This window comes from Neofelis nebulosa, chromosome 16, assembly GCF_028018385.1.
Source record: "Neofelis nebulosa isolate mNeoNeb1 chromosome 16, mNeoNeb1.pri, whole genome shotgun sequence".
Lineage (NCBI taxonomy): Eukaryota > Metazoa > Chordata > Mammalia > Carnivora > Felidae > Neofelis > Neofelis nebulosa.
The window spans coordinates 58,692,880-58,715,519 of record NC_080797.1 but is presented as its reverse complement, the minus strand read 5'-3'; the positions used below and the strand labels follow the sequence as shown (position 1 = coordinate 58,715,519).

Here is a 22,640-nt window from a genome sequence, read left to right as displayed (position 1 = left end):
CCTTTATCAGTCATTGTCAGCATTAACAAGGCACAAAGCCTCAAACAAAATAGTTGTGTAGCAAGGCCAATGGCCTTTAAAATTTTTACTTAATTTGAGGCGCTGGTGTCACCAGTTACAGTCCTAGATAGTGCAGAATATGCACCCCTGTAATGGGTAACAGATCTCAGTTCAGTTTGTAAAAAAGTCCCTGCTTTAGGAGAAATACCAGTACTGACCTGAACGAGAGCACCGGAGATAGGGTCAAGTTCTGATCCCAGTAGCTGTTATGTGACCTTGAGCGAGTCACTTGACATCTGGACTGTCAGGGAAATGGGGACAGGTGAGATGCTGGAGTAGAATTCAGTGTTTCTTAACTAGAGGTCTACATCCAAGTGGCCAGGTTCTGTTCGAGACTACTGAATCAGGAGCCTCGGCGTCCATTTTTGTATTCTCTGAAAAAGCTCCCTGTGTAAAACTGGCATGGTAAGCATTTCTTAGCCCTCCCAAGACTTACAGGACTAAGGACTCTTGTATTTTCATTGTTAAACATATTCAGCAAAGTATTTTCAGTTCCATTCACATTATGAACTGATCTGACTTTGAGGTTGGCTTTTCAGAACATGATGCAGAAGACTGAAATTGTGGTTGGCTTGCTTTTATTTTAGTTTTTGTAGAATTTTTATTAGGTCTGTTGAATTTAGTGCTGGAGATTAAGTAGCCACCAGGGGGCCTCAGTGAATTGTAAAGGTTCCAGTGACTCTTACGGTGGTGAGTCCGCTAAATAGCATGTAATGTCATGTTTCTTCACTGAGCTTGGAACTTAGGATCTAAAGGCAGATGATCTGTCAATCTGGATTATGTTCCTTTCCTTTTCCTTCCTTACACACCTCTTAAGAGAACTTTGGATTTAAAGACCTGTTGTATTAGCAATTAGTTCTCTAGAAAGTTCAGTTTCTTTTTAATCTTATGCTTTCATTAGGAATCTTAATAACAAAACTTGCCTCAACGGAAGTGATATAAGATCTTAATATGTATATAAATGATATAAGTAGTTAATATGTACTTTCTCAAAGCTAAGATGTCACAGATGCCTGATGGCAGGTAGACCATCTAGCGACAACACTCCTTTAAATCAGTTACTTTGCATGTTATATCACTGTTTGGGTGGCAGATAGAACTGGGGATTCAAAGCACCTTTATTTATTTTTATTCATTTTTTTATTTTTTTATTTTTTTATTTTTTATTTTTTATTTATTTTTAATTTTTTTAATTTTTTTAACGTTTTATTTATTTTGAGACAGGGAGAGACAGAGCATGAACAGGGGAGGGTCAGAGAGAGGGAGACACAGAATCGGAAACAGGTTCCAGGCTCTGAGCTGTCAGCACAGAGCCCGACGCGGGGCTCGAACTCAAGGACTGTGAGATCATGACCTGAGCCGAAGTCGGCCGCTTAACCGACTGAGCCACCCAGGCGCCCCTATTCATTTTTTTAAAAGCAGACTCTGTACACATTATGAGACTCAAACTCACATCCCTGAGATCAGGAGTCACATGTTCTGCTGACTGAGCCAGCCATGTGCTCCCAAAGCATACCATTAAATAAAGCTTTAAAGTCCTTTTAAGTGTTAGGCTAATTCTAGTTTTTTTTTTTTTTTTTTTTTTTTAACTCCGTTTAGTATGTGCTAAGTGTATTGTATTGTGATGATGAATTGGTTGGTTGCACTTCTTAGTATTGGAAAGGGCCTTTAGAGTCATATAAGCAAGTGTTAGGAACAAGGCATTTGTGCTTAGTCTGAGAATTTCTCCCCTTTATTACCAGTGGGTTCATATTAACACATTACTGTTACTATTTGCAGAAGTTTCTGCTTTAAAGATTTCTCATCCATTGTAGAAATCTATATTCCAGGGCTATATATGTTGGAAGTTCTGGGTTCCTTCTGGGAAGGTAGGAGAGGAATCTTAAAGAGGAAGGTCTTTTCCAAAAGAACACAATCTAAGCACAAAAATACTTTGTAAAAAACCAAGTTGATTCTCCATTATGATATAACCATTACACTTTGAGATACTGTGGATCAAGGCATGTCCCCTGTGACATTAAACAGAGCAACATGGGTAATATATAAGGAGGGAATTAAAGTTGTTCTCCAAAGCAAGGTCTGTGGGAAGAATGTGAGGACATAATGTTGCACGTACTGTCTCTTCATTGCAGGTCGAGTTGTGTTTAGAGTGCATCGAATGGGCCAAATCAGAGAAAAGAACTTTCTTACGCCAAGCTTTGGAGGTATGTGCCTACACTAGTACTGATTTCAGGTCTTTGGGCATTAGACTGTGAATGTAATTAACACCATTCTGATCAAAAGTATTTTCAGTAATTTTGTATTCTCCAGGCAGCCAAAGGTTATTGATAGTAATCCCACTCAGGAGAATACTCTGGTGGCAGTTTTGAGATAGACCTGCTGTTTGGCTCAGAAGAGTAAGCAGTAGCACAGTAAAGTTAACAATCACTGGCCATGGTAGGAGATAATGGGCTGGATTTGGTGCTCTCTCCAGGACTTGTATATTCAACAGTAACAGTTCTGTGACTGTCAATCTTTGATTTCTTTCTTTGGCCTTTTTCTTTCTTTCTGTCAGTCAATGCCTTTTCTCTTTCCTAGGCAAGACTGGTGTCTTTGTACTTTGATACCAAGAGGTACCAGGAAGCATTGCATTTGGGTAAGTAAGCTGGTAGAAAGTAATAAGGCATCCTAGCTGGCTAAATAAATGTATTCTGAACCTGGCCACTCTTACTAGTTACATACTAACAACTTATGTTCTGTTTACTTCTAAGAAGGATTTAAAGTGGCTTACATTTACTGAACCTGTCATGGAAAAATGCCATTTGGAAGTTCTGAAGAACTACCCAGAGTTAGTCTGTCAGATTTAGAAACCAAAAGGATCAAACTGCAAGTGTTTGACTATTACATTTACTATACTTGTTTATAATTATATTTAAAATCTCTTTTAAAGCCCAAGAAGTTAACTGGTGCAAATGTATATGGCAGCTAGAGTGGGCCGACTAAAGGCTTTCCCTGTGTGGCCTTTAAACACCCTGGAGTCTTTGCCTGCTGCTTTTTTTTTTTTTTCTTTCTTTCTTTTTTTTCTTTTTTCTTTTTTTTAAATTAGTGGGTAGATCTGGGCTATTTTCCCCAGATGAAAGAATATGGTTCTCTATTAAAGTTGAAAAATTGCCAGTATTGTTTTTATCCAGCAAAATGGGATTTCATATGATTCAAATAGTAGCATTAAAAAAACAACAGTTTTATTGAGATGTAATTCATAGACCATAAAATTCACCCTTTTATTTATTTAATAAAGTTTATTTTGAGAGAGAGCGCACACATGCGTGAGCAGGGGAGGGGCGGGGGCGGGGGGGGTAGAGAGAGAGCAAGGAAGGGAGAGAGAATATGAATATACTGACATGGGGCTTGATTTCATGAACTGTTGAGGTCGTGACCTGAGTCGAAATCCAGAGTCAGACACTTAACCAACTGAGCCACCCAGGTGTCCCCAAATTCACCCTTTTAAAAGTGTACAATTCATTGTTTTTTTACCACTGAATTTACACGAATACAGTATATTCACAGTTGTCCAATCATCTCCACAATCTGATTTCAGAACATTTTCATCACCCCAGAAAGAAACCTTGTACCCATGTACCCATTAGTTATCACTTCCCATTGTTCCCCACCCCCCGCCAGGCAAGCATGAATCTACTTTGTGCCCCTGTGGATATTCCTGTTCTGGACATTTCTTATAAATAGAATCTTGTAGTATATGGTCTTTCACTTGGCATATTTTCAAGGTTCGTCCATGCTGTAGCATATATCAGTACTTTATTCGCTTTTATTGCTGAATATCCATTGTGTGGTTATGCCACGTTTTATTTATTTATTGTCTTTTTTATTCTAGCCATCTTCGTGGGGGGTGCAAGTGGTATCTCATTGTGGTTTTGATTTGCATTTCCCTGATGGCTAATGATGTTGAGAATCTTTTCATGTACTTATTGGCCATTTGTATGTCTTTGGAGAAATGTTTATTCAATCCTTTGCTTGTTTTTTAATTGGGTTGGTTGTCATTTTATTGTTCACTCTAAATACAGGTCCCTTACCAGATACGTGGTTTGCAAAATTTTTCCCCCTATTTTATGGGTTACTTTTTTACTTTCCTGAATAGTGTCCTTTGAAGCACATTAAAAAAAATTTGTTTTTAGATGTTTATTTGTATTAGAGAGCCAGACAGTACGTGAGCGGGGGAGGGGCAGAGAAAGAGACAGAATCTGAAGCAGCTCCAGGCTCTTGAGTTGTCAGCAGAGCCCAATGTGGGGCTCAAACTCACCAGCTGTGAGATCATGACCTGAGCCGAAGTTGGATGCTTAACTGACTGAGCCACCTAGGCGCGCCCCTGAAGCACATTTTAATTTAAAGTCCCATTTGTTTTTTCTTTTGTTGCTTACACTTTCGGTATCATACCTAAGAAATCATTGCCTAATCCCAGATCACAAAGATTTACTCCTGTGTTTTATGGGTTTAGCTCTTATGTTCAGGTCTTTGATTTATTTTGAGTTAATTTGTATATATGATGCGAGTCTATTTGGATTTGATTTTCTCATCTGAGATGAGAAGAAGGTGTATTTGGAGAACAGTGGCATATCCAGAACTCTTTCCTTCCCCCTCCAATCTTAGTGCCTGGCGTTTCTTATGTAGTATTATGATTGCTAGACAGGAAGAGAATGAGACCAGGTGGCTGTCTGAACTGAATAACTAGTTTCAGCATGTTCTGGGTGGAGATTCTCACTGTATTCAGATCTTCTGAGTAAGCCTATAGGATTTTTGGCCCTAATGTTGTCTTTAGTATGTAGAAAACTTCAAAGAGGTCTATGTTTCTCTTTTGGAAGAGAAAATAGCACATAAGTAAAAAAAAAAAAAAAAAATTAATTCTTGCAAATAGACTACCTCTCTGAGTTCAGGCCAGTTTCTTTATCCTGAGTGTTCTTTTCGTTTTTTTTTTTTTTTTTTTTTTTTTTAATTTATTTTTTATTTTTTTATTTTTGGGACAGAGAGAGACAGAGCATGAACGGGGGAGGGTCAGAGAGAGAGGGAGACACAGAATCGGAAACAGGCTCCAGTCTCCGAGCCATCAGCCCAGAGCCTGACGCGGGGCTCGAACTCACGGACCGCGAGATCGTGACCTGGCTGAAGTCGGACGCTTAACCGACTGCGCCACCCAGGCGCCCCATCCTGAGTGTTCTTATGAGGGTGGGAGAGTGAGACGTTACAGTATTAAGGTATTAAGATTATGGCTAACAAAGGGGTATATATTTTTTTCCTGCTTCAGGTTCTCAGCTGCTGCGGGAGTTGAAAAAGATGGATGACAAAGCCCTTTTGGTGGAAGTACAGCTTTTAGAAAGCAAAACATACCATGCCCTGAGCAACCTGCCGAAAGCCCGAGCTGCCTTAACCTCTGCTCGAACTACAGCAAATGCTATCTACTGCCCCCCTAAATTGCAGGCCACATTGGATATGCAATCAGGTAACACCCTAGCTACTCATGGCATGTTTTCTTAAAGTTCATCTTATCTTACAGTGGGGAGGAATGGGGGGCATGGGGATGGAGAATGTAATTGGCTGATTCTACTTAAACTTCTTAGAGAAACCAATTAGAAGGATACATTCCCTCCTATTAACTTGCTGTTAACTGCCTAAAATATATTAAGAACATGGTTATCTGTGGTGGTCCAGGCGACATGATGGTTATAGCCAAGAGCCTAGAAAGGTCTCACAAGTTTAAAAAGCTCCCTTAACTTCCACCTTAGTCACTCATGTAGGGTGGTAGCACTTCTCTTCAGAATTCGACTAACCCAAGTCTCTTGTCACTTGGAGACCTTGGTAAAGCATGTTGGACTTTTCCATAGGGCCTCAGATCAGGGCTAAAGGAATGCGTCCCCTACTACCCCCAATTGCAGTTGAGTGTAGTGGATACCTTTTTGATGGAGTGTGTGAATATTGGGGCTAGGAGGCCATGGATTGGCAGGAGAATGCTTTTTCTTGTAGCTAGCAGCTTTTATTCTAGTTTATCATCATTATTGAAAGAGCACTGGAATTGGAGGCAGAAGACTAGTTTAGGGGCGCCTGGGTGGCTCAGTCGGTTAACCATCTGACTCTTGATTTCAGCTCAGGTCATGATCTCACGGTTCGTGAGTTTGAGCCCCTGAGTTGGGCTCTTTGCTGACAGTGTAGGGCCTTCTTGGGATTCTCTCTCTCTCTCCCCCTGCACATACTCCCCCCCATCCCCCCTCTCAAAATAAATAAGCAGTAAAAAAAAAAAAAAAAAAAAAAGACTACTAGTTTGAAGTCCTGGTGTTACCTCTCTGCAATCTTTGTTTATAATTGTATAAGCGAAAGAATACCTGTCCTACTTGCTTATCAGGTATTGTGAATATCACATGATATGTTTTACCATTCAGAGGTTAAGAGCAGAAGCTCTACAAACTACCTTTCCTAGGTTGAAATTGGGGTTCTGTCAGTTTCTAGCTGTGTGGCTTTGGGCAAGTTATTTATCTGTAGCTCATCTGTAAAATGGTGATAATAGTCGTACCTTCTCATAGGATCGTGGTGAGGATTAAGTGGGATGATGAACGTGAAGCTCTTACCACAGCACCTAGCTTTCACCAGTATTGGCACTCGCTTTAAGCTGCTCCTCTTTCCTTATGCCGTCCTTCATGGGCAAGAGATGAATTTGCATCTGATTTCTCAGAAGAAATGGAGGCCCTGTGTACATGAACCCTCTTCTCATTCCTCTCCAGAATTTCTGTCACTGATTCTTATACCTGTCCTTCTGTTCATTCTGAGTCTTCAGTCTTTCTTCTCCCCTTGGATCTTCCTGTTAGTCCTTGAACTGCCCCAGCTACAAAAGCATAGGCCTTTCTCCTTTCTAAATTGCTGTCTTTTTTTCTGTCAAGTTTCTTGAAAAAGCTGAAAAAGTATCCTTCCTTTACTGACTCCTTGAAAGAAGTCAATAACTTCCTTATAACCTCTCCTTTTGGGGTTAAGTTGACCCTATTGAACACTCTAGTCTTCTTTGACATCAGTGTCTTCTTGGTTCTCCTCCCTTGACTGACTCTCTTTGGTCACACTTTGCTGTTTCCTCTTCCTTATGACTGACTTTTAAGTGTGGGTGTTTCTCAGTGTGTTTCTTAGCTTCTTTCTCTTCCTGTTCTGTTTCCTGTCTCAAATCTCATACTCACCTGTGGCTTTCACTGCTGCATGCCACCAGTGGTCTCTTCACCTAGACCTTCAGTAGCTTCCCTCTCTCCTAAATTCCAGGTCCAGATTTCCAGCTGCATAATGGACATACATACCTAAATGTCTCAGGCGTCTCAGTCTCAACATGTCAAAAAGCAAAATTATTATCTAACTCCTCTCTCAACCTTTTTGTCCTGTTCAAGTGAGTAGTATCATTATTGACTTAATGTTTCTCAAGCTACTGTCTTTGGGTTAATTTTGACTCCTTTTTCTCTTTACCCTTCATATCTAGTCAATTGCTAGATCAGGTTTAGTTTGTCTCCAAACCTGCCTCCTTTTTCCCCATCCTACAGTCACTGTGCTAATAAATAAAGGTCTGGGGCATTGGAGTAATGTTTTACTGATGTAACCGTTGCTGATTACTTCTCCCAATCCACTACTGACCCCAAAGTCATTTTTCTCAAACACAAATCTGATCATGTAACTCCTTTATTTGAAATTCTCCAGTGGTTTCCTATTATTCCCAGGCTACATTTTACTTTAACATGGCAAGCTAAAGGAAAGCATCTTTTCATCGGTTACCAGATAACTTCATGTGTTCCTACTTTTGTGCCTTTGTGTATTTTGTCTTCTTTGCCTGGAAATTCCCCCTTCTCATCTATCCCCTTGGCAGACTCCTGTGCACCCTTCCAGATCCAGTTGTGCTTTCTTTTCTTTTGGACTTCCCTATCAAAGCTCTATTCTTTTGTACATGGTGCTAGTCTTGTTATGGTACTAGTCTTGTTTCTGTTTTGGTGACCATCTTTCCCACTGTGTGACTGTGAGCTTCATGAGGGCCTTTTCTTCATATTTTCTCTGTAGTAATTGTATCAGTTCCTGGCACATAGTAGGCATTAATTTTTGTGTTGAATGAGTGACAGTCTCAGTTTTTTTGTTGCTGTGTTGTTTTGTTTTAAAAAAAATTGTTTTTTAACATTTATTTATTATTGCGAGACAGAGAGACAGAGCATGAGCAGGGGAGGGGCAGAGAGAGGAGGAGACACAGAATCTGAGGCAGGTTCCACGCTCTGAGCTGTCAGCACTGGAGGTGGGGCTCAAACTCACGAAACTGTGAGATCATGACCTGAGCTGAAGTCAGACACTCAACTGACTGAGGCACCCAGGTGCCCCGTTTTGTTTTTTAAATAATAAACCTCCTGGGGGATCTGGGTGGCTCAGTCGATTAAAGGATCAATTCTTGATTTCGGCTCAGGTTGTGATCTCATGGTTGTGAGGTTGAGCCCAAGTCAGGCTCTGTGCTGGGTGTGGAGCCTGCTTACGATTCATTCATTCATTCATTCATTCATTCATTCATTCATTCATTCTCTCTCTGTGTCTCTCGCCCCCTCCCTCCCTCCCCCCCCCTCCCCTTCTCCCTCCCTCTCCCTCCCTCCTTCCCTCTCTCGCTCTGCCTGCCCCCCCTCCATGCTCACGTGCGTACTTTCTCTCTCTCAAAAAATGTTCTCTTTAAATAAATAAATAGATAAACCTATAATAGCCATGTTGCTTGGAGTCCTAATGTGGGCCCTATTTATTACTGTATTTGGGAAAGCAGTATACCAGTTCTTGGCCCTTATTTTACCTTTTCTTTTTCTTTTTCTTTTTTTAAACTAGTCTTGCTGTGGGTCTGGTCTGTTCTCTTCTAGTTCAGGACCAGGAGGTGTGGGAAATGGGGATTTGTCTAATCTAGTTTAGCAGTGTTAATAGTTTGTTGGACATTCTTGAGGGCGCTCTCCTTGGCTACAGAGAAGGGTGGATTTTCTCCAGCTCTCTTTAGTTAAGAACAGTAGAGAAGAAGGGTGATTCCTTTAGCCTCCAAATGAGAGGTTTCTTGGGTATTTTAAAAGTACTGGGGTGTGGCACATACACTCAGTAAATGGTTATTAAGTCACAAGTTCCCAGATGGTGTACAGGCACGCAAGTATATGATAGGTGGGTTTAAAATGTGCTGAAACACGGGACACCTGGGTAGCTCAGTCAGTTAAACATCTGGCTTTGGCTCAGGTCATGATCTCACAGTTCGTGAGTTCGGGCCCCGCATTGGGTGAGCTGGAGCCCTGCCTTGGGTGACCCCCACTTCTCTCTCTCTCTCTCTCTCTCTCTCTCTCTCAATCTCCATCTTTACCCCCCTCTCCCTCCCTCCCTCCCTGTCCCTCCCCCTTGTGGGATTCTCTCTCTCCCTCTCTGCCCCTAGCTCACTTGCACCCTCTCTCAAATAAATAAATAAGTAAACAAACAAACAAATAAATGTGCTGAAACATTCTTCCCTTGGGTCACGTGTAACTAGTTTTATCCTTTTATTTCAAGGTGCTGAATACTTTCTCTGTGTGTCTTGATGTTAAGAATGTTGGGAAGTAGGGGCGCCTGGGTGGCTCAGTCGGTTAAGCGGCCGACTTCGGCTCAGGTCACGATCTCGCGGTCCGTGAGTTCGAGCCCCGCGTCGGGCTCTGTGCTGACAGCTCAGAGCCTGGAGCCTGTTTCAGATTCTGTGTCTCCCTCTCTCTGACCCTCCCCTGTTCATGCTCTGTCTCTCTGTGTCTCAAAAATAAATAAAAACGTTAAAAAAAAAATTTAAAAAAAAAAAAAAAAAAAAAAGAATGTTGGGAAGCACTGTGGTAATAAACAAATGGGGCTGAGGTCTGTAACCTCATAAAGGCTGAAGTGGAGTTAGAACTAATACAGACTCTGAGGGCTTAGATGCCTCCCAAGCTAGAAAAAACTAAATTTCATGTTACCCCAAGTGATAGTGTAGGTTGCAAGTAATAGCAAGTTCAATCAAAGTTAGCCTTGTTGGGAACAACCCAGCTTTTTTTTTTTTTTTTTAAGGTTTATTTTTTATTTTTGAAAGAAAGAGAGCACTGGCAGGGGAGGGGCAGAGAGAGAGGGAGACATAGAATCCAAAGCAGGCTGCAGGCTCTGAGCTTGTCAGTGCAGAGCCCGATGAACCCACAAACCATGAGGTCACAACCTGAGCTAAAGTCGGACACTTAACTGACTGAGCCATCCAGGTGCCCTTCCAACTTCTAAATGATAGAGAATTATTTAAACCTGTAGTCTATCAGCCGAAGGAAGTACTGCTTAACCATGTCCAGTTAAATTAAGTTCATATGTCTAGCATTATATGAAGTCTATATATTGATTGCATCTAGACAAAAGCACACCTGTAAATGACAAGTATCTGAAATGAGAGTATAAGAGATTGGATTTCCTTTTTCTTATGAGAGCTGCTTACATATAAAAATGTCAAGTTTAGGCAAGCTCTCTTAAAGACATGTTACCAAAACAAGTCATTCAGGCAGTCCAGGATATTTGGTTGAACTTCCTGACCTATGAGGGTGACGTCCTGGAGGCTAAACGTGGCCTTTTCTAGTGGCTTCAGAAGATAGCAGAACCATGGTGGTGATGGGAAGCCTGGGGAAAGATGTTAGCGCTCCCCGCCTGCCCCTGCTTTTTAAAGGTTTTTAGGATCCCCTTTGAGTAGGGTCTCTAACTCCTTTGGAATTTATATTGTCAAGATGACATTGAACTTGGTGACTAAAGAACTGGGTCTAATCCCAGCTCTGCCACTAGCTGGCATTGACTTCGGGGCAGGCCCTTTATCCCTTCCTGACCTCATCACTAAGTAGATGGGGTTGGGATAGATTTCTGAGGCCCTTCCCAGCTCTGATCTTTGATGGTTCTATTATTTCATATGGTTCTTACTCCTTTCTTTTTAATGCCCAGGTATTATCCATGCAGCAGAGGAGAAGGATTGGAAAACTGCATACTCATATTTCTATGAGGCATTTGAGGGTTATGATTCCATCGATAGCCCCAAGGCCATCACATCTCTGAAGTACATGTTGCTGTGCAAAATCATGCTCAACACGTAGGTACACATTAACTTGGGGGTATGAGAACTCAAGTTCTTCACCTCAGTTTTTGGCCATACAGATGGCTTGCACAGGGAGTTGGGCTGGTTACAGAAGCAGAAGTGGCCACCTCTGGGGCTGGCTGACATAGAGTGGGGGGATTGAAGGTGTTCCAGAGCACATTTCCTTGCTGGTCTTTGAGAATCAGGGAGACAGATTTTAGAAATCTCCTTTCCAGACTCGCTTGGAGTGTTCTCATCATCCTGCAATTATTATGACCAGAGAGTTGCTGAGCACCAGACAGTGGGCCTGGAAATTAGCTTACAGTCCAGCACTGGCCAGGTGGGCCACCCAGAATGGGGGTGGGTTAAGGAAGAGGTTAGGGAGAGGTTTGAGAAAGGGGACAACAGCAAGGATGACAGATCTTTTCATAAGGAATTCTACAGAATTTATCAACATTCCTTTGGGAGTAATGAGATATTGACCGACATTATTCTGTCTGTTGGGTCTACTACTTTTGGGACGTTCAGTGCTGCTTTCTTTTTAATGCTGGAGTTTTTCTGCTCTCAAGTGCTGGGCTTAGGCAGAGAGTGAAGAAAGCCTGCCTTCTGTGAGGTGAGGGGCCTGTGGGTTTGGGTGTGGGGACTGTTACCTCTATGGGCGGTCTTCTCCGTGGAATTCTGAGACAAATTTGCCTCAACCTATACTTAGAAGCCTAACATCCTGGAGCAGTTGACCACGTTTGTCTTTTTTTTTCTAGCCCAGAAGATGTCCAGGCTTTGGTGAGCGGGAAACTTGCGCTTCGGTATGCAGGGAGGCAGGTAGGGAATATTTTGACTGCAGTTCTGATCCTCTACTCACTCTGAGGCCAGCACATTGTCAGTCATGATGCACAGTGAGACCAGTGCTCTTCAGGTCTCCATTCTATATTCTCCATGTGATCCCCCTCGCCCCCTGCCACCCCTTTCCCTTAAGGCCATGCAGTGTGTTTCCTGTACTGTTAAATTCTTGGCCTGGAGAGTCTGTGTTTGGTGCTCTTATGGACATCAGGTGGTTTGGGGGAGTTATAAGAACTGAACCATAGCATTTGCACAAGTTAGGTTGCATTTTGCTTTGACCAAAAATTTTATCTATCTTGAGCCTGATTTGTAAACTTAATATGTGCAGACTATGAAATCTTGGGTTCTCCAAGAATCTGGAGCCTGGCAAGGTCTGGTGCACATGTGCTTTAGGGAGGTTGAAGTGCTTGGTGCAGAAACTAGGTTTTGATGGCTCATCCAAGTGTTGCTCAGTACCTTTCCAATTCATGTCCTCAGTGTGTGTGGTGCAAGAGGCCTTTGATAGTCAGGAGGAGCCCCTTTTGTGCCTGAGTAGGTATGAGTATGACCTGTGTAAAGGTGGTCTCAGAAGTCGGGACCATCCCTTCTTTGTACTTTGCTTGATTATCACTAGTAAAGTAAAAGTAATCTTTCTGGATTTCAAATGCAGTTGTCTCTGAACAATAGACCCATTAACAATCTTATTATGTCCTTGGAGGAATGGCCCTAACAGATGGAAGAAACTGTCCTTCTCTACAAGTGGTCCTAAATGGCTTTTCATCCAAAAAAGTTTCAGATCCCCTCGTAGTTTTGACCACAGGAATAGTCGTTACTACTACATTGAAGGACTCATTGCCTGTATGGAACTAGAGTTTAGGAAATGGGCTAAGAGAGGTCTCAAGTGTCCAGGACAGGGTCAGGTAAGTAGTAAATGGTGGAGCCAGACTTTGAACTTGGGTTATTTGGCTCTCATTTCCAGGTGTTTCTAATTGTGACATCTGTTCTGTCTGGCATAAATGCTGAGACAGACCAATGATTAGTTTTGCACCATTTCAAAGTCTGCTGTGTAACACACACCGTCCTTATGTAGGTGCATAGGCTGGTACGAGAGGAGGTCCTTCTGGTCCTTTGTACCTTGATGACCACTTTCAAGCAGGAGTCAGAACAGTCTCCCAGAAAGATTGTAGATCTCTTGCTGAGTGGAGACTTGATAGCTTGGTGAAGTGCCTTTTATTAACCAGGTTAGAAGTTGCTGTCAACCACTGATTGTGCCTTCATCCCTCTGTGGCATTTTAACATTGAGTGTAATATGTAGAATTCTGGTGTCTCAACCCTAATGAAAATAGACCTTGGCTCGTGCTCTGTACCAAACCTGGGAGAATGAGAGTTGATGAAGCACAGGTATGATCAGGTCTAAGGGCAAAAAGAGTCTGGGGGCTTGGGCATAAAGAGCCTTGGAGGAGGGGTAAAGAGATCATAGTTCTCTCGTCATTTTCTAGCTTTTCTTCCCAGGCCTCTGAAACACAATGGTGGGGCAGGTTCTTCCTTGGATCCAAAAGTTGTGTGGACATAGCGTACTGCTTATGACATTTAGTGGATGAGGTCTGAGTGCAGAATAGATCACTTTCACTGCTTTTCTCTTTACTCTTAGACAGAAGCATTAAAATGTGTGGCTCAGGCTAGCAAGAACAGATCACTGGCAGATTTTGAAAAGGTAAGCACGGTATCGGGTTGGTAGGGACTTGGGTGGAGGAGAGGGGCATGTACATACTTAAAAAAACCTTTTTGTTTGTAAATAATAATAGTTTCACAAGAAGTTTCCAACATAGTACACAGTGATCCCATGTACCATTCACCCAGTTTCCCCATTGGTTACATCTTAATTATAGTACAGTATCAAAACCTGGAAAGAGTTGAGCACTTTTGTACAATGAAACTTGTTGAGTTGTAATACCTCATTTATATATAGTAACTTTCAGTTTCAAACATTTGTTTCTGTCATCCTTTTCTACTTAATTTTTCACAACAACCTCTTACCTGCATTTTATAGTTGAGGGAGCTGGGGTTCAGCGAGAAGGCCCGAAGCCCCACAGCTCACATGTCAGGATTCAATGCCAGGCTTGGCACTTGTTCCACATTCCACGGTCTCAGGGTTTCCTTCAGCTCCGGAAATGTCAGCTCTGCTTCTCGTCTGTCGGCAAAGGAGAAGTCTTGATGTATGCTAGTGGACTGGAACACACTTCCTCAGTTCACTCTTGAGGCTGTCTTTGTCTCCTCTGCCTTCCACTCATTGTTAGTGAAGGTTTGAAAAGGGAGGACTTGCCTGAGCAGTAGTGTGAGACTTATCTGTTCTCTTCTGAGCCTCTCTTCTCTTAGTCTGAGTATATTGACCAACCTAATAAAAACAAACCTAGATCTAGGAAGAAAAACGTAGTGTGGACAGAGGCTAGACCATTTGGCTGTGGGTGTCCCCCAAGATTCATCATCTTTGTAGAGCTTTCTTGCTGGTTTCATTCACTTCCTTACTTGTCATGATTTGCTTGCTTAACACCTTATAGCACAGCTGGCATGAGGCTGGATATTGAGACCATTTCTCAGGGTAGATAAATTACATTTATGAATAAACAAAATAGATCATTTTATTTTAAAGTTTGGGATGTTTGATGGGACACTTCTGTTAGTAGGTGTTCCTTGGGAAAAGGGTCTGGGAAACCCTAGGGCTAAACAAAATTAGATGCTTTGCTTTCTGTTAACTGCAGAACTGTATGCTGATGTTCTTGTAAAACTCCACGAGCCAGTTGTGGAATGCATTTCCCGTTATTTACCTCAAAAAACTTTTTTCCTTTTTTTTCACGGAGACCCTATTCACTCTGTGGATACATCTTGAGAACTGCTTGTATAGTTGATTTGGCTTTCAAGCTGAGCTAGCTGTTCTTGGGGCTTACGTGGTTTGAGCTGTCAACGTGAGACTTGCCTATAGAAAGATGGTGCCAAGAAGGGGCTCCGTCTTTTAGTTCTTGATGTTTCTTTTCTTCTCCTTTCTGTCATAACTGGTCTTTCATCTCAGATCCTCCATAACTTCAGTCAACCATGGATTTACAAAGTCCAGCAGACTACTTAGGAAGCTAGGAGTAGTGTGCCTTTCAGGTGCTTCTGTGTGCCAATCTCTGTGACCGGCTCTCTTGGCAGGCCCTGACAGATTACCGGGCAGAGCTCCGGGATGACCCAATCATCAGTACACACTTGGCCAAGTTGTATGACAACTTGCTGGAACAGAATCTGATCCGGGTCATTGAGCCTTTTTCCCGAGTTCAGGTAAGGACCCTGCGGGGGACCCTGGTTCTTCTCTGGCTAAGCGTCCTCTCTAGCTCCCTCCCTTCCCACACCTATCCACAATAGGAACTTGCTTCCAGGGCTGTGTCTGGAGGGCTAGAGGGTTGAGCTTTTCTTGTGGAGGTGCTGTGGGGTGGAGGCCGGGGAGATGGCCTCTGCTTGTAATCTGAGAGCAGTCCCCTCCTTGCTTCTGTAGTCACCGTGCCTGTGGTAGATACTCCTGTAGGGGCCTGTGGGGTAGGAGTGTGTGTTGTCTGGCAATGAGAGGCAGGCAGACGGACAGAGCACGAGAGACCTAAGCATGACCAGAGACAGTCCGTCCCAGAGAGACACTGGGCCAGGTTTCAGGAGACACAGCAATCCCACCCCCACTCTACCTCCAAGTTAGAGGCAGAAGCATGACTCTCGGTGTCGCTGTCTTCTCTGCCTTTTCTTTCAGATTGAACACATATCTAGCCTCATCAAACTCTCCAAGGTAAGCAGTCCTGAGCTTGTCTTGGGGGTGGGGACGGGGAGAGGGCCACATGGAGGTGCTGGCACTTACACTGGATGGGCCTGGTTGAAAGGTCCTCAAGCTTCTTCATGTGGTAAGGAGACCATGAGCTCAGAGCTCGAGTTGCATTGTTGCCGTTTTGTTTTCGATCCATTTGCCCTTTTATACAAAACTTTCATGCCCGTGTGATCTTCGACTAGTGGATACCAGTCCCTTTCATCATGTGCTTTGATTTTAGGCCGACGTGGAAAGGAAATTATCACAGATGATTCTTGACAAGAAATTTCATGGTGAGTAAGTCATATAGGCGAGGGGGCTGCTGGTGGTGGGGATGCGGATGAGGCATCACGCTCTTGTTTATCTTGAAAGGAGATGTTCCATTTGTTTCACCTGGTGGCTCCCTGGGATCCTTGCCCCTCTTATCCCCATAAGAGAATGTGTAATAGACATGTGGACATGGAGCATGGAGATGCTTTCTGGTTCTCCTCCTTTCTGGAGAAAGGGAGGCAGCTAGGGAGTGGGCTGCTTCTCAAGTGCTTTTGTGTCTAATCCATTCTTTTACCTGGGTTGCCCTTGTGTTTCCTGCAGGGATCTTGGACCAGGGGGAGGGTGTCTTGATTATTTTCGATGAACCCCCAGTAGATAAAACTTATGAAGCTGCTCTGGAAACAATTCAGAACATGAGTAAAGTAGTGGATTCCCTCTACAACAAAGCCAAGAAACTGACATAGGTGAGTGCTGGCTCTGGGACCCAGGCCCGGGCAGCGCTATCTTCTGCCTGTCGAGACTGAAAGCCTCCTGGTGGCCTCGCAGCTTCCCCGATTGACACTGCTCTGTCTTCTCTTGCAGAGTTGGATCTGTAGCGGTCCTTTGGAGAGTGTGTGTGGCGGGAGAGTGAAACCTTTGGGGAAAATGCTAGGAGATTCTTTTTTCTTTTTGTTCTACTTTTCGCTCGGAAAGTTTTTAAATCCTCATTTGGTGCATCTGTATTCCAGCCAATAGGTGTGCCAGTTTTCATGTAATCTTTACTGGCCCGACTTGGGAGTGGGGAAATTGCTTAAAAAAAAAAGAAAAAGAAAAAAAAAAGGTTATTCTAAATAAAAGGAAAAAGGCTTACACTACCTAAAGCTGTGCTCTCTGCCTCCTGGGAGAGGGCCGCAAAGCCAGGCGCTCCGCCAACCACTGGGGCTCCTCATCCACCTGCTGGGCGTCAGCTCTCCTCCTCTTCAGAATTGGGTGTTTGCCTGACCATCAAAGCAACGACTTTTTATTCTGTTTGTACTGAACCAAAACAAACAACTGTGTATAGACTGCTATTTTCTTTTTTATTTGAAATGCGGCGTTTCGGTGTTCTTTCCCTGCCACGTGGCCTGTCTCCCGTCCTCCCCCCGACAGTGGCTCCAGCACACCGGCCGGAGGTCCCGCCGCAGCCGCACCCGCACAGCTCGCGCCGACCTGTGGAGGAGTGGGGACGCGGCCAGGAGCTAGTGTCCACCAGGGCCACGCGGGAGCAGTGTGGGCCCTCAGGGGGCCTGCTGTGCATGTGGCTCTTTTTAACACAGTAAACTAGATTAGACGTCAGTGTTTTAATTGCCCTTCTCTGCTCTTTTCTGTCCCTTCTCTTTTCCTCTCAACCAGGAGACCGTCACATGTCTCTCTCCCTCCCTCCTTTCCTCCAGGGGAGTCAGGCTGTCTGAAATCCATCAGCTTCTCTCCCTGTCCCCCTCCTCCTCCTGCTGTCAGATGGATTTAGTCTTTTTTTAACAAGTGAACATTGGAAATGCGACTGTGGGGTGTGGGGCTTTTGGTGTTTTTGTTTTCGTTTTTGTTTTTTTAAAATCTTCGTTGTTGGGTTTTCGAGCAACCTCATGTCCCCCTCCCAGGGAGCTTCTTTATTTACCTCTTAGAAATCGAACGGATGGGAGGTAGAGCATTGTATTTCCGCATGCTTTGTTTTATGATGAGATCACATAGCAAGGCTTTCATGCCGTTTGGGCAGGTAAGCTTCTGTACCTCCGTCGTGCTCAGCTCTATTTTCTTCCTCTCATCTCTTTGTCTTCTCCTCTTCTCCTCCCCTCATGCCTCCTTCCCGCTGGCCTCCTTTTTCTTTCCCTTTCTCAGATGATCCTTCCAGGTTTTCGTAATAAATTTATATTTTGTAAAAGGATTTTGTTGTACCAGGTTTTGCATCCTCACTGAATCCGACTGGCTTTTACTTTCCTCTCCAAAATCAGGTTTTTTGTTCTCAACATCTCTCCCCGTCATGTCCAGTCACTGTTTTGGTTTTGGCACCATCAATATCAAATGTACAAACGGTTCTTGCTAACCAACACCAGGTATATCTGATGTTCAGATGAGTTCCAATAAAAACAATTTTTTTTTTTCAAAAAGTGTCCTTTCTTGAGTGCTGGAGGGCTTCTGATCAAGTCCACACAGCTCTGTGTAGCCTTCTAGACTGGCCAAAGCTCTGGTATCTCATTTGCTTCATGGGAGACCTTTGGACCCAGGGTGAAGTGGAGGGTTTCGGGTAAGAAAGTTGTCGGTGAGGTCAGAGGCGGGAAGTGGTGTGCAGGTATCCTTCCGTTTTTCCAAGGCAACACGGTCCAGTGAGGACACGGTTTGGGTTGTAATCCTCTGCCGCTTCCGTGGTAGGTAATTGTGGTGTGAGGGTTATATGAAGTCACGCAAGTGCCTGGGGAGTCCTGACATTCAGTTGTGGTTGTGTTTCTAGTTGGAATCTTTTGGAAAAGCTGTATGATTTTTCACATAGCCCCTCAGACCCTGGGAGTGGTGGTTTGAGGGGCTCTGAGGCTGACAGGAGAGAGGTGTGCGCTCTGGCCGCCAGTTTACTTCAGTCCAAACCACTCTCATTCTGTTTTAGTTTTGTATAGTCTCTTTGTAGTTTCACTTGTGGGAGGATTTTGCTTCACTAAAGGACTTTAAGAGATCTTCCAAAGGGATCCAGTCAGCCCTAGAGCTGGAGAAGAGGGAGGGTTTCCCAAGCCTAGGGCAGCCCCGAGGAGCTCAGTCGGCAGCAGCCCTTTCCTCTGCTCCCTATGTGGGTCTGATGACCTCCTCTAGACCTGTGCTGTCCACTGTGTAGCCACTAGCCTCATGTGGCTGTCGAGCCTTTGAGATGTGGGTAATTCGAAGTGTGATGCGTTGCAAGTGTAAACACAAACCAGACTTCGAAGACTTGGTATGAAACAAAGAAAAAAGAATGTAAAATAGCTCAACTTTTTAATATAGATGTTGAAATATTTTGAGCATCATGGGTTAAATAAAATATATTATTAAAACCCACCTGTTTCTTTTTTTTTCTTATTTTTTTAATGTGGCTACTAGAAAACACTCAATTTTATCTATGTGGCTTGCTTTTGTGGCTCACGTTACACTGTTTTGGACTGTGCTGTTCTAGACCTCTGGGACTGCTTTCCCTCCCTGGCCTCCAGGAGGCTGGGTCTGGACACAGCTGAGAGGGTCCGGTGGCCCATGGGCTGGCCTGGGCCAGGCTTCCTCGTCTAGGGACACTTCCTGGCACCAGCTTGCATCAGTGCCAAGGCTTTCTTATGTGCTAATGAGACAGCGCTGGTGTTGGGAGCAGAGGCTGAGGCGCTTGGCTTTGGAACACTGCTGAATGCTAGTTATGTAATCTGTGCTGCCCAGAAGGGCCACTAGATGCTGCTCTGTGATCCCTGAAGGAACAAAGCATGGCTTCCTCAGAAGCCAGGGCTTAGCCTTGCTTTCTCTGGAGCCCTTTCTGGAAGGTAGCTGGCTGGGGCCTTGGCCTCTCCTTCTTGGGGCGGTATGGGAATGGGGCCATGCAGAGGACGGGATTCTCTGATGGTACACAGGAATGCCAGCTATAGCATAAGGCTAATGGCATAGATAACAAGGAGGCTGGCCCTTCTAGAAGCTAGAGGCAGGCTATAGGATAAATAGGCTGATTGATGGGGTTTGGAGCTCTTCTCTGAAGAAGACTGGGAAGAAAACAGCTCTGCTTCATTCAGCCGGGTCTGCGTTCTGGGGCCTTGATTCTGCGATTTGTGGCAGAATATGGACCTTTCTTCCTTGCCTTGCAATTGGAGCTGTGATGGGGGCTTGGGGTGGTGGTGGTGATGGGGGGTGCCTTGAAACTGGGCATGGCCGGGTGGATAGGACTTCCGGTCAGCCTCTTTCCTCAGTCACAGTAGCAAGCGGGCTGGCAGTGCACGTTTCATTCATGCTGTGCTGCAAACATGGCTTTGCCTTTGACACGTGAGGAGATTGAGGTAGTAATGCAAAGAGCTCTTTTTGAAAGTGCTAGGGAAGGCTGGCTGAACAAAGGCAAGAAGAGAAGATACCAGAGTGTGGTCAGATTGGAAAAGGCCCAGGCAAGTGCATGCTTCTTAGGTTTGGGAAATTGAAATGGGGTAAAGTGGACCTTGGTGCTGTCTGCCATGAACTGGAATAGCTAGAACTGAAATTTGTAGGTACAGGGAACAGGGTGGGTCCAGATAGTTCTAAGGGGAGGATTACAGGCTTTGAAATCTAGGCCCGTTTTGTGAAATGGAAAGCATTTAACCTTTGCTCAACACCAGAATCTGAAGGCGACCCTGAGAGGCAATATGGACAAAGGCTGGGCCTCTGGGCCTCTCCACCTGGGGCTGGTGGGAGAAAGGCTTAGCCTTAGAGAAAAGAGAGTAATTGGGCCAGGGGGCCTGGAGGAGATTACCTCTTCAAGCTCCTTACTATAGGGAAGGAGGGTTGAGGATCGCTCCATTTTCAAAGCAGGCAGAGGTTGTACACCAAGGAACATTTGGAGGGAGGGGCTCAGCGAGCTAAGGGCCTGCTTTCATCTAAGTTAAGATGACAGCTGCTGTGGAGGTTTCAGAAGTAGCCCTCTGGGTACAGAACAATGCATTTTCCATTCTACGGTCACCAAAGTCCCTAAAGCTTCAATTGCCACTATTGACAGAGAAATCGCTGGGTAGTACATACACAAATTCTAGCGCTTTCTGACTCGATAGCAGCATTGTTCTGTGTAGGGCAGTAGGCAGAACTGGCAGAGCTGGCACAGGTTGACAGCCTCCTGTCAAGTGGCCAGGGAATTGGGTAGTCTAATCTGGATTACCACTTCCTTATCTTTTGGTCCAGAGGTGATAATCTGGATTAAGATACGGGTTGGAGCTTCTGTTTCTCTGGCTTGTGGTCAACTCTAAATCAATTTACAGAACAAAACTAAAAGAAAAACGAATGATTCTTGTGAAGGATCTGAATTCTTGTCTGTGAGAGGAATTGTTCTTAGTCGAGTCAGAATTTTACAATTTTACTGGTGCCAGATCTTCAAATGATACATGTTTTGCATGAAAACCAGTTAAATCAGAGGATCAGAGGCTGGTTGGAAAAACGGTTGCTTCAGCTTTACTAGAACTGGTAAGAGGGCCAGTGGAAACGTCGAGGTCACATCTGTGAAGGACTGGCCCGTCTCTGGGGCAGCTGACGACCCAGGGGCTCTCAGAGCCCTATTGGTGTGGGAAAGCCAGGCGTTATTTGCGGACCAACCCGGAACGCCTACGCCTCTTTGGCCTGGATTTCTATTTACCTCTAGGCCCGGGGCATTTACCTGGAGTGCGGGAACAGAAGACCCGGAGGGGGAGGCACGAAAGTCGATGGGACAGCCCATCGGGATGCGAGTGGCTTCAGCAAAGGCTTCTCCTCCCCCGGCGCCCCAGCATCTTTCCCGGGTGGCGAGGATGTTAATGGAAAAAGGGATCTCGGAGTCCCGGCCAGCCTCTGTGGATGGCCTCTCGTGCGGCAACCTCAGTCCGGGCGGGCCGCGCGTCGCCAGGGCGGGGACGCGGCCGAGAGCGCCCCCGCGGCCCGCGGCTGCGGGCGCCGCGGCGGGAACAAAGGCAGCACGTGTCTGGGCGGGGCGGCGGGCGGGTTCGGCCCTCGGCCCCGCCCCCGGCGCTCCCCCTCCCACCCCCGGCCCGGCCCCGAGCTCGGCTGCGCGGGGCGCCCGGGACTCTCACGCGGCCGGGCTGCTGCTGGCGCGGCGGCGCAGAGCGGGCGGCGAGCGGTGCGGGAGGGGCGGCCCCAGGGGCGGGGCGGGGCTGGCGCCGCGAGTACCCGCCGCCACCGCCCGAGTCCGGGTCTTCCAAGGGGCGCGGCGAGTAGAGGCGCTCGGGATCGCGGCCGCGTCCCTGTCCGCACCGCGCCCGGCTGTCGCTGAGGACCGCGGCGGCCCCGGGCTCCCCGGCCAGAGCAGGCCAGCCCGGCGCGTGGGCCGCGCGCGCGCGCCCCCGACAAGGAGGCCGCGGAGGTGCGCGCCGGGGCGGGAACGGGAGCGCGGCGGCGGCGGCGGCGAAGGCGGCCGGCGGGGGGCGGGGCCGCGGCGTCTGCAGAACCTTGGACAGAAGCTCCGGAGCCGCCGCCGCCGCCGAGCGCGAGCCCCGCCGAGCCGCGCCGAGCGCGGGGACCGCGGGCCCGAGCCGCGGCGCGCATTGCGGAGGGAGGGCGCGGAGCGCAGGAGCCGCCGCCTGCCGGGTAAGCCTGCGCCCCGCGGCCGCCCGCTGCCCCCGAGGAGCCGGGGTCGGGGTTGAGGCCGCGTGCGGTGTCGAGGCGGGGGTCCCCGGGAGCCTCCCGCCGGCGCATGGGCCCCTCCCGCCGCCGTCCGGACCGCAGCGGCCGCCGCAGGCGGGCGGGGGGTGCTGCAGTGGAGGCGGCCGGGCTGCGGCGCGGGGGCGCAGGGGCGCGGGGCCGGGGCCAAGTCCGCGGGGGCCGCCTGGGCCGGGGTGGAGGAGCGCAGCGCCGAGCCCCGCCTGGTGCTGAGAACCATCTTGTTTTCCACGCAGATCCGAA

The 22,640-nt window shown here is 46.1% G+C and overlaps 1 protein-coding gene across 1 annotated transcript in view; it reads left to right on the top strand.

Annotated features, from left to right (window-relative positions):
• PSMD11 (proteasome 26S subunit, non-ATPase 11) overlaps positions 1 to 18,187 on the top strand; it is a 31,002-nt gene extending 12,815 nt beyond the window's left edge. The window contains exons 4-14 of the mRNA XM_058705678.1: positions 2,193 to 2,264; positions 2,638 to 2,695; positions 5,357 to 5,551; positions 11,026 to 11,170; positions 11,914 to 11,974; positions 13,623 to 13,685; positions 15,161 to 15,286; positions 15,744 to 15,779; positions 16,036 to 16,087; positions 16,386 to 16,528; positions 16,647 to 18,187. Of these exons, the coding sequence (XP_058561661.1) occupies positions 2,193 to 2,264; positions 2,638 to 2,695; positions 5,357 to 5,551; positions 11,026 to 11,170; positions 11,914 to 11,974; positions 13,623 to 13,685; positions 15,161 to 15,286; positions 15,744 to 15,779; positions 16,036 to 16,087; positions 16,386 to 16,528 (951 nt within the window). The 3' untranslated portion in view covers positions 16,647 to 18,187. The remainder of the gene's footprint in view (positions 1 to 2,192; positions 2,265 to 2,637; positions 2,696 to 5,356; positions 5,552 to 11,025; positions 11,171 to 11,913; positions 11,975 to 13,622; positions 13,686 to 15,160; positions 15,287 to 15,743; positions 15,780 to 16,035; positions 16,088 to 16,385; positions 16,529 to 16,646) is intronic.
• The last annotated feature ends 4,453 nt before the right edge of the window (positions 18,188 to 22,640 follow it).